At 31.8% G+C, this 13,840-nt stretch overlaps 3 protein-coding genes across 10 annotated transcripts; 2 read left to right on the top strand and 1 right to left on the bottom strand.

Annotated features, from left to right (window-relative positions):
• The first annotated feature begins 1,095 nt into the window (after positions 1-1,095).
• Doa (CDC like kinase darkener of apricot) lies at positions 1,096-4,636 on the top strand. 6 transcript variants are annotated; one of them, XM_015931198.3, is made up of 8 exons: positions 1,096-1,349; positions 1,928-1,994; positions 2,060-2,173; positions 2,273-2,363; positions 2,429-2,504; positions 2,578-2,684; positions 2,781-3,070; positions 3,442-4,636. In XM_015931198.3, exons 1-8 carry the CDS (start codon positions 1,199-1,201, stop codon positions 3,734-3,736), a joined length of 1,191 nt encoding a protein of 396 aa, XP_015786684.1. In that variant the 5' UTR covers positions 1,096-1,198; the 3' UTR covers positions 3,737-4,636. The 6 variants fall into 6 exon arrangements, with proteins under 6 accessions (XP_015786684.1, XP_015786683.1, XP_089124872.1 ...); XM_015931197.3 differs by having other exon boundaries at positions 2,778-3,070; XM_089268746.1 differs by having other exon boundaries at positions 2,060-2,175; positions 2,251-2,363; positions 2,778-3,070.
• Myd88 (myeloid differentiation primary response protein MyD88) lies at positions 4,632-6,925 on the top strand. Of its 3 annotated transcripts, none has more exons than XM_015931182.3 (3): positions 4,947-5,195; positions 5,338-5,795; positions 5,885-6,925. In XM_015931182.3, exons 2-3 carry the CDS (start codon positions 5,375-5,377, stop codon positions 6,811-6,813), a joined length of 1,350 nt encoding a protein of 449 aa, XP_015786668.2. In that variant the 5' UTR covers positions 4,947-5,195; positions 5,338-5,374; the 3' UTR covers positions 6,814-6,925. The 3 variants fall into 3 exon arrangements, with proteins under 3 accessions (XP_089124870.1, XP_015786668.2, XP_015786667.2); XM_015931181.3 differs by having other exon boundaries at positions 5,020-5,195; positions 5,302-5,795; XM_089268744.1 differs by having other exon boundaries at positions 4,632-5,795.
• A 976-nt stretch (positions 6,926-7,901) lies between these two features.
• On the bottom strand, positions 7,902-9,013 carry LOC107363931 (CCAAT/enhancer-binding protein gamma). The gene is made up of 2 exons (XM_015931222.3): positions 8,841-9,013; positions 7,902-8,761 (listed from the first exon to the last, which is right to left on the bottom strand). The coding sequence occupies exon 2, from the start codon at positions 8,718-8,720 to the stop codon at positions 8,268-8,270; it is 453 nt and encodes a 150-aa protein (XP_015786708.2). The 5' UTR covers positions 8,721-8,761; positions 8,841-9,013; the 3' UTR covers positions 7,902-8,267.
• Between the last annotated feature and the right edge of the window lie 4,827 nt (positions 9,014-13,840).

Here is a 13,840-nt window from a genome sequence, read left to right as displayed (position 1 = left end):
GTAATACTAGTTGAGTTGATATAAATGTGTTATTGTTTACGAGCAAACTAGTTATTTGACGAACCAAATACTTGCTCAAATCACAACAGCCTTTAATTGTTATTATTAGATGAATAGAATCACGAGTTTCAGAGTTTCCCTTCTCCTCATTTTCACCAGAAGAAAGCAAAATTTCATTAACTTTGCCAAAACTGAAGCCAATCAATGATATTTTGAACCAAATGATTATCCATTTTGTTGCTTTTGCTTATTCAAATTGATGAAGATACACGCTAACTGAAGGACAGTTTAACTATTAACAGTTGAAATATGGAAGATATCAAGTGAAAATCAGATTGAATGCATACAGAATAGCCATTTTTCAACATTCCTAATTGCAACAATCTTGGCTTCATGTGTAGCATTAATTTTGTTTTATTGAATGACATTCCAGAGCTTGTCTTAAAGTTGAGATGTACCAAATATGAATATTTGTGCTTAAATATGTTTTAGCTCATTAGCATACACGAGATTTCATTTGTGATAAGTAAATGTTAGTTAATTACAATTTTACATGAAAAGAAATTTTTGTATTCATAAGTTTCCGACTAGAGATGATTCGACTTTTTTGCTTGACAATATTGAAACAGTCCCAACTTGATCAATTCCAATGTTTAAACAATACTTAGACACACATTCAAAATAAAGGTTAATTGGTGATAGAAGTGATTTAATCAGTATTGATCATGTTTGTACACAAGAATCAATATTACTTTTTCAATTTTAACAGTTGCATTGTATAATAGCTTATTTTTCTTGCGCCACCTATCGAGGAAACTATACAAAGTGATATTTAATTATGAAATGTTTAATGTTTCTTATTAAAAATTGTGGTTACCCTAAAAGATATTTAGATTCTTTAACGTCAAATTGAGTGAATTTTTTGATACTCAAACTTGAATTATCTGAAATATTAACTCCAGCAATTGATTCGAGATCAAAATTGCCAAATTAACTCAAAAATCCCTCTTAAAACCCTTCGCTTAGCAACCTCCTTGACCTGTAGGAGTTCCCTAATGTAAGGCTTGAGAGTTTAGAATTGTTCATTATTTCTTTTTTCTTCAATCAAAATTGTGCCATTATAAATTGTCTCATTGGTGGTGGTGGTGGTGTGTCGGTGGTTCTTGCTTATTTAACGTTCACGCTCACTGGTGTAACCATGTCTAACTACCGGTCCCGATCGCCTTATGTAGCATCCAAGAAATCCAGAAACTCAACCCCTGAAAGAAGACGGTATCGTCGGAGAAATATGGACGATGATGAGGATGGACATCTTATTTACCGGAGAGGAGATACTCTTCAAAAGAGATGTAAATTTCAATTTTCCAACCTATCCCTTTTCATCACCTACATAACCTGTCATAACCTGTCAGAATGTCTGTAGTTATATTCTCGTGTTTCTTGTATGTACCTGAAACATCTGATACCATTCTCATGTTTACTGTGACAACTACCGTATTGGTTTGACGAGCAGTGTAGAGATTCTGCCAGCGTGTGATTTCTGTTTCCTGATAAAAAAAGGAAAACAGCAAAAAATAGAAAGTTGTTGAATGGTTAAAGACAAGCGAACGTTTATTATGCTTCAATATTGAAGTGTCAGATTGAAACAAAGCTGGGTAAATTATGTGCAGACCACTAGCTTTCAATTAGCTTTTGTTCTAACCTTTTGTGGGTTTCGTTCTTATTCACAAATCATTCATCTCCTTGTATTGCGTTCATATTTTATATTTTAATATAAAATATTTCTATTGCGATTGTTTACTAAGAAGAAAAGTAAATCATTTCAAAAAGCTTTTCCTCTAATACTTTTTCCCTTACTACTGATTCATTCAAAAAGATCTTTAATGCCACGAGATTAATTTTTAATGATATTTCTTTTCCTGAACAGATAAAATATTATCAACTCTTGGAGAAGGAACTTTTGGAAAAGTCGTACGAGTTTTAGATTTAAGAACGTATGTTTATCAACCTTTCGTAATCAAAGCAAAGTTGATTGTTTTATTTTCATTTTTCTTAGCAGTGATCAAATGGTTGCTCTCAAAATCATTAAAAACGTGGACAAATATAGAGAAGCTGCTAAATTAGAAATAAATGTTTTAGAAAAACTAGCTGAAGCAGACCCCCATGGTAAACAGTGAGTATTCATATAATAAAAATCCATCAAGGATGTAAAGCACTAATTTTTATCTCTCTTTTTCATATTATCCTGGTCCAACGGTGACTCTTCTCAAAGTCTTTGTGTAAAAATGTTAGATTGGTTCGATTACCATGGTCATATATGTATTGCTTTTGAAATGCTTGGATTGAGTGTTTTTGATTTTTTGGTAAATATTAAATCACTCATTGCCTATTTCAACAAATTTTAATTTAATTATTTTTTCACTTCCAGAAAGATAATAATTACCAACCATATCCTATTGATCAAGTCCGTCATATTGGCTACCAACTATGTTACTCTGTTAAATGTAAGCGGATCTATTTCAAAGAAAAAATCGAAATTAGTTTCTCCATCAATAATTCATTTTTTTCCTTTCGCAGTTCTTCATGATAACCATCTCACTCATACCGATTTAAAACCAGAGAATATCCTTTTCATTGATTCCGATTTTGATGTTGTCTATGTTTCCAAGAAAAGCAAGGAAAAGGTAATTAATCTTCAGAAGCCACTAGCCGATTCTAATCATGATGTTCTTTCTCTTTTTTATCTTTTTCTTCTGTTCTCGAAACAATTGCGTCAGAAGAAGGACGTCAAGCGAGTGAAAAATACTGATATAAAACTTATTGACTTTGGATCAGCAACTTTCGACGATGAACATCACTCCACTATAGTTTCAACTCGTCATTACAGAGCGCCGGAAGTAATATTAGAATTAGGCTGGACTCAGCCTTGTGATGTTTGGAGCATCGGTTGTATTCTTTTTGAACTTTACCTGGGTATAACACTATTTCAAACTCATGACAATCGTGAACATTTGGCAATGATGGAGAGAATTTTAGGACCTTTGCCTTATAGAATGTGCCGTAAAACTAAGTAAGTCTTTTCGAGAGCACAGAGTACTGACGTAACCTTAATAATTTAAAAGAACAAAAAGCAGATCACAATGAAATCTTGTGTGAATTTATATCCAATGATTAACATTGATGACATCCCCAATTCAGAATCCGTTTGGAAATAATTTATCCACTTACAGTTATTTGTACTAATTGATTTTATATGTTATGAATTTTACTAATTGATTGCATTATGATTTTTTTAGTATCATCTGACCATTTCGGTACTCCGAAAGCCATTTTAACACCAGATTATTTTTGGCTTATTTTTAAAAATTCATCCTTTTCTGGTCAATATTATTAATCATTTATCTTGTATTTATCTCGTTTTTGCTCTGTATCACTATTTAGGACGAAATATTATCACCATGGACGACTTGATTGGGATTACAAATCATCAGCTGGACGATATGTTAGAGAAAATTGCAAACCTTTACATAGATATTTATTGAGTGATGATGAGGACCATCGATTACTTTTTGATCTGATAGGAAAAATGTTGCAATACGAACCAATCAGTAGAATAACATTGTCTGAAGCACTTGATCATCCATTCTTCGAGAAATTACCTTTGGAACAACGTTTGCATCTGATAGAGAGGAACAATAACAGGGAGAGAGGAGACGAAAGAAGAGACAGTTCTTGATGGAACCTGCATTTTACCTTATTTTTGTCGGATAGCATATCATCAATCTTCCATCCATCATTTCAAATAAGAGACTTCGAAAAGAAAATGAGAAGATTGAACAAAGCGTGACTTAGAGATTATTGAGAGACTGTTATGATTTCCTTTTCCTTTTGGATCAATTCTCTGGATTTGCTTACATAATTAATTTTTATAACAAAAATAGAATCAAGAAATAACCTCAAGGAGATGAGCAGGACTTTTCTCTCCTTAAGAAGTCTACAATCTAGTGAAAATTGGTTCTGATGTTTTGACGTCCAGTGAAATAACCGATTTAAGAATTTATCCTCAAAAAGATGATACTAATTCATTTTTTACTTCTTAGAGGAACTGAGTAAATTAATCAATTTGATTACCAAATTAAACTCAACAATCTCAATAAATTCGTCCAAAACAAAAGCCTCACCAGCCACTGGAAAGCTTATTCATTATAATTTCTCTCTTTTCAATCCCTCTTTTTATTTTTCTTGTCATCATTTTGATTTCTGCATCCATCTTTGTGGTCAAAGATAAGAAGTTAATCAAATTAATCATCATGCCTCAATCATCTGTCTTTTGTCCACTTTTCCTGATTTCATCCTCATGTGATTCTTTATTACATTTAGTCATGTTTTGTGTTTTTTTTTGACCAAACAACGCTCAAATATTTAAACCTCAATGGAAGTAAACTTCTTAATTTGCTTAATCAACTGTTATTTTAACAATGATTATATTTATTTATAATCTCATTTTGAAAGGAGTATTGAAATTTATAAGCTTTTCTTCACTTTGTATTGGGATTGCAAATGAGAGAGGCTTGTCCAATGTAAAAACAACTAACTAAAACTATTTAAAACAAAAGTAAAATCACATCTAATTTAATTATTGAGTTCTCCATTTTTCAGCCTTTTCATAAAACTGCAACTGACTGTGCCATGGACTTAAATGGACAATTAAGTTGCAATCAGTCAAATTTCAGATGAATTATTTATTAAAACTTTTCGACAAACCAACCAATAGATCCAAGAGAAATGTGTACTCTGAACTTAGATTTTATTAGTATCGGTCCATAGCTCTCATGAATGTAATTGTTGAATATTTTCTGGAATCGTTTCAGTTAATTCAGTGCAATCTTTAACCCAAAAAAAGTTATCATTACTTAATCAAACGCCATCTTTCTTACAGTTTTTTAACTTAAATCATGCGAACCACATGACTAATCTCAGATTTGAGAAATGACTTAATTTTGTTGTTTTTTTGTTTCACTCGTAATAGAGATTGTCCCACTTTTCATAATAGCTGCCAAAAATGAGCTATTATAAGTTTAGTTTCTTTGTTTTGTTTTTGTATATTTAAAATTACGAAAATTTATCAACTTGGCTTCGGGAATATCAGCAGGTTAACATATTTCTTCGCATTGCCTTCTATTAGTGATAACTTGGTGAGTTACTCAAGGCCTATTTTGTTTTTGTTTATTGTTTAAGAATCAGTAATTATTTCAATTATCTCGTTCATCCATTCAAAACAAAATTATTTTATAAAATAAGATCTATTTGTTTTGGTATCTTTCATACCTGGTGCAGCTTAGTGCCCAATTTTTGATCCTAACTTGATTTCAATATGGAGAAAGAGACGATTAAAGAAGGTGTTATAACTACTGTTAATTTGTCTGATATTCCTATTCGGGCCTTAAGGATTAAAAGTCGAACCTTGCTGTCTAAATGTTTGAATGCTATCCAAATTATACCTGCACAATCAGGTTTACCCAGAGATTATCGAGGTATTGCTGATCTATTTGGTTTGGATAATCATCTTGTTTCAACCATTGAAAGAAGTGCAGATCCATTCAAAATGATTCTGGAAAATGTTGAGAAAGAACTGAAAATATGTGAATCTGGATCAAAGAATCCTTACTCAATCAACGATTTGATTGGATTTTTGGAATCCATCGAACGATTTGACGTTATTGATGATTGCATGGAATTGTTTTATCAAGATGCACTATTTCATTCCAATAAGATGAAAAAACTTTCTATTAAAGGTAAGTTTTCAATCCATGAATAATCCAAGTATATTAACAAAATTGATTAAATATCACTAAATCTTTGTATCAATTTTTGTACCATGTAGGTAGGAAGCACGATTTATTGACAATCAATGATAGCCTCGGTGATAATGATGAGGATATACATTATGATGCATATGTTTGTTACGCTGATGAAGATATTGATTTTGTTACCTTCCTGTCGGATTATTTGGAATCTCCTCAAATTGGTTTGCGGTTGTTTATTCGTGATAGAGATCTGCTTCTGGGTACAATGAAATACGACGCTTACACTAAATTGATTGAGCAAAGATGTAATTACGTTATCATCATATTAACCCCGGATTTCGTTGAATCCGAGGAATGTAAATATCAGACACTTTTTGCAACAGATTTAGCTATTCAAGATAGAGAGAGAAAATTGATTCCAATCATATTGAAATCATGTAATATACCCCCATTCGTTCGACTCATGTCTAAAATAGACTTTTCTAGACGAGATTCTAAATGGGAATGGGTTTGGCGTAAATTAATTTTCTCAATCAGCTCCAAACCCATGATTTTAACATCACCACCCAGTTACCCGTGTTTAACCTACAGCAGTGTTCCCCAAGAAAAACATTCAACAAATGAAAGTAGCCAGCTTCATGATCAACTTTATCTCCATAATCATAGTAGTCGTCATCTAAATCACCAATCTCCACTGACTGCTCCATACAAGCCTGATTCTCCAATCAATGAGACTTCAATTTCGACCAAAACTCTTTCAAGTAACATCTCAATTAAATCTTTTCCGTCCGTTCCAACTAGTTCATTAATAAGCAAAGAAGAATCTCGATCAATAGACTCCGGTCATGCCGAATCAATTAGCCTTGAATCGTCTACATCTCTTTTATCAACCGACAAACCCAAGAAAAATTGGCTAAGATTTTTTAAACAAAAGTTAACTGGACTAGGCTCATCTGATTCTTCGGCGAATGGCTATAATAACCTAGAAAATTGTGATGTTAAATGACGAACATTTGTTGTTATACATTTTATAATTTTATTTGTAAATTTTATTTTCTTTTGCACTTTTATATTACGAATTGAAACTAATAAAATATCTTTATTTTTTGCTCAATAAATTATCGAATTGTAGATTATTCATGCAAATTGATAATCGGTTTATCAAAAATGCAACTAATCATGATTTAACGAGTTAGTTACTTAAATGTGATCTTAAAATTAATTATCAGTTAACCAAACATTAATATTCTATTAATTACCATCATCTAATTATCTAACCATTATTTTCAGTTAAAATTAAGTTTTTTTGTGCATTAGAACGACATTCTTTATTGGTGTTCAATAAACTTCACTTTGGTGAGCTTTAGCAGTTAATATGGCAACTACATGTTTCAATGTTTATGAAAAAATGCGCCCTTCATGATGATAAAACGCAGTTAATTTCTGTTTCAAATAACAGAAATGATTGAAGAAATTATGACTTGGTAGTTTAAACCTATTAAAGGTTCTAGGATTTGACTGAAAATTCCTTAAAGTGGAAATTTATGTCACAGAATCTATGATATTGTTTCAATTTTACCGTTTTAATAAAATTATTGCGACTGACTCGAAAACAAAGTTAATGATCTTATACACACATTTCTAGTGAACGAGCAATATTTTTGATATTCATTGAAGTAAATACTGTAAAACTAAAATGGAAACTTTGCTGACTGCGGTTCAGCTAATTTTTCGGTAAAATCGGAGGCGATTAGAGTTTGATAATCATCACTCATTTAGTCAAAATTACCACTGGAAAAAGCGTTGAAAAATCATAAAACTATAAGATAGTTGTAAGATCATCAGCAATTCACAGGAAAAGTATTTTATTGACAAAAATGTTAGGTATACAAACAATAATTGTTTACATATTTTAATAAGTGATTCTCATGTGACAGTAAGGGGCCGTTCAAAAAGTTACGGCTAAATCTCAAATGGCCAAAACGCTTTATTAATCCTTAAAATGAAACAAATCGAAATGGACAATTTCAAGTACTCATGTTAGTTTGAATGGACAATTATCCAATGTAAATCGATAACAATAAAATGCAAACATTTTAAAAGGAAACGGCTAAAATAAGTTTCGTTTATTGTGTACATTTCAATATCATTTTACAGTTCGTAGATTGAATCCAGAGGGTGAATATATCTTGTTAATAGCTTATGAAATCAATTTTCCCCGGTTTAAGTAAACTTCAGCCATTAATCAGTCGGGTAGTTGATTGTTTGATAACTGCAGCTCCTACTGTAAAAAATGGTAACAAGAGAAGGCAGGAAACGGAGAAGCGCCGAGTCAACGATTTGGATGGATTTAGAGTTTAAATTAATGTCAAAAGAGGAGTATGATCATGATTGAAAAACTTTAGAACTTTGAGGATTACATGCATCGATATCTGTTAAGTTCCAAAGCGTAAGCCAATTTTAGCTGGTGTTACCGCCAATTAATTCCTGGTATGTTTCATTTGAGAACAGTTCTTTAAGTTCACTTTCACTTAGATCTGAATTGTGGGCATTCTGAGCGTGAGCCAAAAACAGTTGTTTGAGAAGAGCTAATTCTTTCGAAAGAATCACAATCTTTTGCTGTAATTGCTCATTTTCAGCCTTCAAAGCGTTTACTCTCTCAAGAGTTTGCATAGTCTTTATCTTTGACTTATGTCGTGATTTTTTAACTGCGATATTGTTCCTTTGCCTCTTCTTGCGATATTCATCACTTTCCTTGTCTAAAGAAACTCGATTAACCTTGGCATATTGAGATTTACCAGCATCTGAACCTGAGGCCTCTGATGAGTCCTGAGAATCAGAGGAATAGCCACTTTTACTAGCACTGGCTGGATCTTCAATCTCTTCAACTTTCTTTTTCCTTTTCGAGTTCATGATGGTGATAGAAGGTAAATACGCAGAATTTCAGTTTCAAGCTGTATATAAAAAAGAGAGAAAAAATAAATTGAAAACTCCTTTCCAAAGCATATATACAAACACAGTTTTTAGACTTACCAATTCAAATCACACAGTTCCACAAGCGTGTTATTGTAAATAAAAGTTATCAGATAATTATAAATGTGATCATCAAAATAAAATTAATCAAAAATCAAATATTTAAACTTATTTCCAAAAAAATAACTGATGACTTGATGATGAAATATTAATGGTAACTTTCACACTAGGCAAGCAAAAATAACGAGTGTCATGATGAATGACGTAATATCACAGCTTTTTTTCATGAAAGGATGATAGATGGAAGCACACGCGGAGTATTTAACTCAACTCTCAATTCGTTCGGGTGGCGACTTAAAAGCTGCCTGGTTCATGAGACCAAGAAATGCGACAAAATTCATTTGGGTTTCTGGAACCAAGAATCGATCATCTCAAAATTTTAAAAAAAACTTAGTTTAAAAAGCAACATTGAAAAAGATGTTAACTTTTATCGAAAGTTTCTCGAGTCTCGCGTTCGGCCACAATTGTACTCTTAAGTGAAAACAATTTTTTGTGATTTCGCGAAAACTAAACATGATAGAGCGCTGAAATTTTGTATAGACATAGGTATTAGTTATATCTATTGATTGACACAAGCTTGATCACGCATAATAGCTGGTAAGTCGTTTAACAAAGAATGACCGTCAACTGGTCAATTGCGGTCGAAACAAACTCCAATAAGCTCAAAATGATCCTTAAATCCTCAGCTATGAATTAACAGCTGCTTTTTTATGTTATTAGTAATTTGTCAGTTTCACGAGTGACTTGGTTTAGGATGACGAGTTCTTACTTCTAAGAGAATCAGCAAAATTTGGATATTTTACCGAGAGGCTCACCAAGCACTACAGACATTGTCAAAAGTATAAACCCAATGATTTTAACTGAATCAAATCAAATGAGACCAACTTTTTAAGTGTTTAATTGGGAGTTAAACTTACAAACCTCACATTGGTTAGATCCTAGCTCTATTGGAAACCCTAAAACTGGTGAAATAGCAAAATTTACGGCCCTGATCAGTTTGATAACGAACTAAAAAGTAAAATCGTTGAATGGTAATCTAAGATCACTTTTGAGCTTGATTTACCAGTACAAGATGTACTGATGCACAGTGACTTTTCGCACTCAAGGTGGTTTATTAGTTCATTAAATAATACATTAATGTAAATGGATTCTGGGTTTATGCTTGAAACTCTACTCTGTATGTGTTTAAACTTAATACGTTCTGAACTCAGTGTTAGCTTACTGACAATTGTGAGATGATTTTCAACCCGATCAACAGTTAACTGTAATAGTTTAACAATTTGAAATTTATGGTTGTCACTAGAAAGACACAATTATCACATCTGTGTATCGATTGACGCAAGTCGGCAAAACTGGGTTAAAATTAATTTCTATCAAATTTAGACTCTGTTAGTGTGTAGGGACATGAAAAGTGAGTCCATTTGAGTGATCTAAAAACTTCTCTGATCCACAATTTTCGAGGAAATCGAGCTGAAATTCGAAATTTAAATCGCTTTTTGTACACTAATGAAAGCAAATTTTTTCGTGAAACTCATTTCAACGATGTAACTTTTGACGGTGCACCAGAAAATGCAGTTATTATTAGAAATAGAACTTTTCTTTTTCTATAAAACAGTTAAGTTCGAATTGCAGTTAAACCGGCCTTTTTCTGTGAGCGAAATAGTTAGAGATCTGAAACTTGTTAATTGTCCATAAGAATTGTTAAGTCACACCAGACATTGACTACTTTTTTCGATTCATCAGCAGTTTTCTTGATTCTGGCCATTGGCCTTAAAACTTTGAGCATCAATATTTCGGTAATGGCATCACCTACGATCATGATTCTTTCATCAATTTGATTCTTCACTAATTCATAATTCGATTTAATTTAATAACTTTCCAATAGCGTATTTGGATCATGATATTTGGGTTGTGAATGTGCGAACAACAACTTATTAAACAAAACAAACTCATATAAACCAATATCTTGGTTAATAAACCATTTTTCTGGTTAAACTTGTAAACGAAATGCAAAGAGTGCTGCCAAAAGCACGAACATTTGAGTAAAAAGTTGAGACTTGGTGGATTTGTAGAGACATAAAAACTAAATCCATTGGCACTAATAAATAATTCATCCGATGGACAGTTTTTGAGAAAATCGAGTTCGAATTTGAAACTTCGATCGCATTTTGTACATTAAAGAAACGAGATTTTTTAATGAAACACAATTTTCATATGTTACTTTTGATGAGCAATTAGAAAATGGTCTCATTTTGAGAAATAACTTTTTCTGTTTTCTGTAAAACAGTTAAGTTCGATTTTCAGTCAAACCGACTTTTTTCTTGAACCAAAAGAGTTAGAGAGGTTAAACTTATTATTCGTACATAAAAACTGCCGGTACACATCATAGGACGAAAACCTTTTTCAATTTATCCACAGTTCTTTTGATTTTGTCCATTGTTCTTAAAACTTTGAGCATTAATTATTCGAGAATGGCATCACCTACAATCATCATTATTTCACTAATTTAATTCTTTACTAATTACTAACTCAATTAAATTAAATAAAATCACATTAGCGCATTTAGGTTAAAATATTTGGGTTTTAAATGTACCAGCAACAGCTTATTTAACAAAAACAAACTCATATCAACCAATATCTTGGTTAATAAACCAATTTTCTGGTTTAACTTACAAATGTATTGCAAAGAGTCCTGTCAAAGGCTCGAACATTTGAATAAAGAGTTGTTACTTGATAGGTTTGTAGGGACTTAATAACTGAGTCCATTGGCGCTAATAAATAATTCATCAGATGAATAGTTTGCGAGAAATTTGAGGCCAAAGTTGAAACTTCGAACGCCTTTTGTTCAGCTATGAAACCAGATTTTTTTATGAAACTTTATTTTTCTGATGTAAATTTTGGTGATGAACCAGAATATGTACTTATTTTGAGCAATAAAACTTTTCGTTTTCTGTAAAACACATAAGTTCGATTTCTATTTAAACCGACCTTTTCTTGTAACCGTAAGAGTTAGAAGACTGAAACTTATAATTCGTCCATAAAAATTATTTGTAAGCATCGTAGATCAAATATTTTTTTCAATTTATCCATAGTTCACTTGATTTCGGCCATTGCCCTAAAAACTTTGAACCGAAATATTTCGATAATGATAGGACTTACAGTCATTATTTTTTGCCAGACATTAAGGTTTTATTATGGAATATGAGTTATTGAAATATTAAATTATTCAGGGTCCTACAAAAAAAGCTATAGCATTGTGTTACTTATGTTGCAGAATCTGAGAATTGGTTTTTAAAGTTGAATGATTATTCAAACACAAATCTTTTGTGTTAGAATTATATTGATTATTAAATGAATTAGCCGAGATTCACTTCGGTATTCAGTCATATTATGTCATAACTCATAATAAAACAAATGATTAGTCAAAAAATAGTGGCTGTAGAGGCTAACATTATCGAAATATCGAAGCTCAAAGTTTTTAGGCCAATGGCCAAAATCAATTGAACTGTTGGTATATTGAAGAAAAGATTCGATTAATATTATGTACCAACAATTTTTATGGGCAGAAAAGTTAGTTTAAGGTCTTTAACTCTTTCTGTTACAGAAAAAAGTCGGTTTGACTGAAAATCGAACTTAACTGTTTTATCGAAAACAGAAAATTTTATTTCTCAAAATATATTCATTTTTTGGTTGAGCATCAAAATTTACATCATTAAAATAAATTTCATTAAAAAATATGCTTCCATAGCTGTACAAAAGTCGATCGAGGTTTCAACTTCGAACTTCATTTTCTGGAAAACTGTTCATCAGAGACACTTTTTGATTGCACTAACGGACTTAGTTTTCATTTCCCTACAAACTGATAAAGTTTAAATTGGCATGAAATGGCTTTTCACCCGTTTTTGCCCATTTCTCTTTCAGTATCTGAGTAGATTTGTGCATAAATGTAACAATTGTGTCTTTTTGACAAACCAAACGTTTTCAACTAGCTTTTGGTTGTAAAATTGGTGGTAAAGTTTGGCTCTAAATGGTCTTCTCGAGACTTGGTGAGTTTGTAGAGACATAAAAACTGAATCCATTGGTACTAATAAATAATTCATCCGATGGACATTTTTCTGAAAAACCTAGGTCAAAGTTGAAACTTCGATCGCCTTTTGTTCAGCTAGGAAACTAGATTTTTGCATGAAACTTATTTCACTGATGTAATTTTTTGATGACGGACCAGAAAATGAATTTCTTTTGCTAAATAATATTTTCTGTTTGCTGTACAACAGATCAGTCTGATTCTCCGTTAAACCTTCCCCATTCTGTGACCTTAACAGTTAGCGAGTTGAAACTCATTTTTCGTCGATAAAAATGTCTGCCTAACATCAACGATCGAAAACTTTTTTCAATTCAAGAACAGTTCTCTTAATTTTGAACATTGACTCCAAAACTTCGAACATCGATATCTCGAGAATGGTAGCACCCACAGTCACCATTGTTTCAACAAATATTAGATTTTATTATTAACTACAACATGATATGACTAAATACTGTAGAAAATCTGATTTAATTCATTTAATGTTGATTTATCCTTCTAACACATCAAAAGATTTAGAATAAACATTTACCTTTATTATCATGAATCATATTAAACAACATAAGTAACGTTACAACTTTTTTTGTAGGATCTCGAATGTTCTAAAATCAATATATTATAGCTCATAATAAAATCTAATAAACACTCAATAAATGATGATTTCAGTTGATACCAAATCGAAATATTCAAATATCTTCATTCAATTCTCCTCAAATTTAAAGCTATAAACATGAGAAACTTTTCCCACCGTTTTTCGTAACAAGGCTTTCAATATCCGGAATTTACTGATCATATCTGATTAGTGAAGTAAATTTACAACCTTTTAAGTCAAAAAAACGAAACAAACCACTTCCATAATGGGTGAAAAACAAGATTCATGCTGATTGCTGCAAGATTAACTTCTGTGCGGTTTCACGAA

The sequence above is a fragment of the Tetranychus urticae genome, chromosome 3 (assembly GCF_039701765.1).
Source record: "Tetranychus urticae isolate SD_2017Ah chromosome 3, NJAU_TeUrti_SD_1.0, whole genome shotgun sequence".
Lineage (NCBI taxonomy): Eukaryota > Metazoa > Arthropoda > Arachnida > Trombidiformes > Tetranychidae > Tetranychus > Tetranychus urticae.
Note: the sequence above shows the minus strand (reverse complement) of the source record. Positions and strands in the feature narration are given on the sequence as shown.

Bases quoted from the DNA above. Each gene is read 5' to 3' on its own strand.
- Doa (XM_089268745.1), top strand. From the start codon at position 1,199: ATGTCTAACTACCGGTCCCGATCGCCTTATGTAGCATCCAAGAAATCC. The intron at 1,350-1,927 runs GTAAATTTCAAT...TTTCCTGAACAG, and splicing joins AGATACTCTTCAAAAGAGAT to ATAAAATATTATCAACTCTT. The intron at 2,364-2,428 runs GTAAATATTAAA...TTTCACTTCCAG, and splicing joins TGAGTGTTTTTGATTTTTTG to AAAGATAATAATTACCAACC.
- Myd88 (XM_089268744.1), top strand. From the start codon at position 5,375: ATGGAGAAAGAGACGATTAAAGAAGGTGTTATAACTACTGTTAATTTG. The intron at 5,796-5,884 runs GTAAGTTTTCAA...TGTACCATGTAG, and splicing joins GAAAAAACTTTCTATTAAAG to GTAGGAAGCACGATTTATTG.
- LOC107363931 (XM_015931222.3), bottom strand. From the start codon at position 8,720: ATGAACTCGAAAAGGAAAAAGAAAGTTGAAGAGATTGAAGATCCAGCC.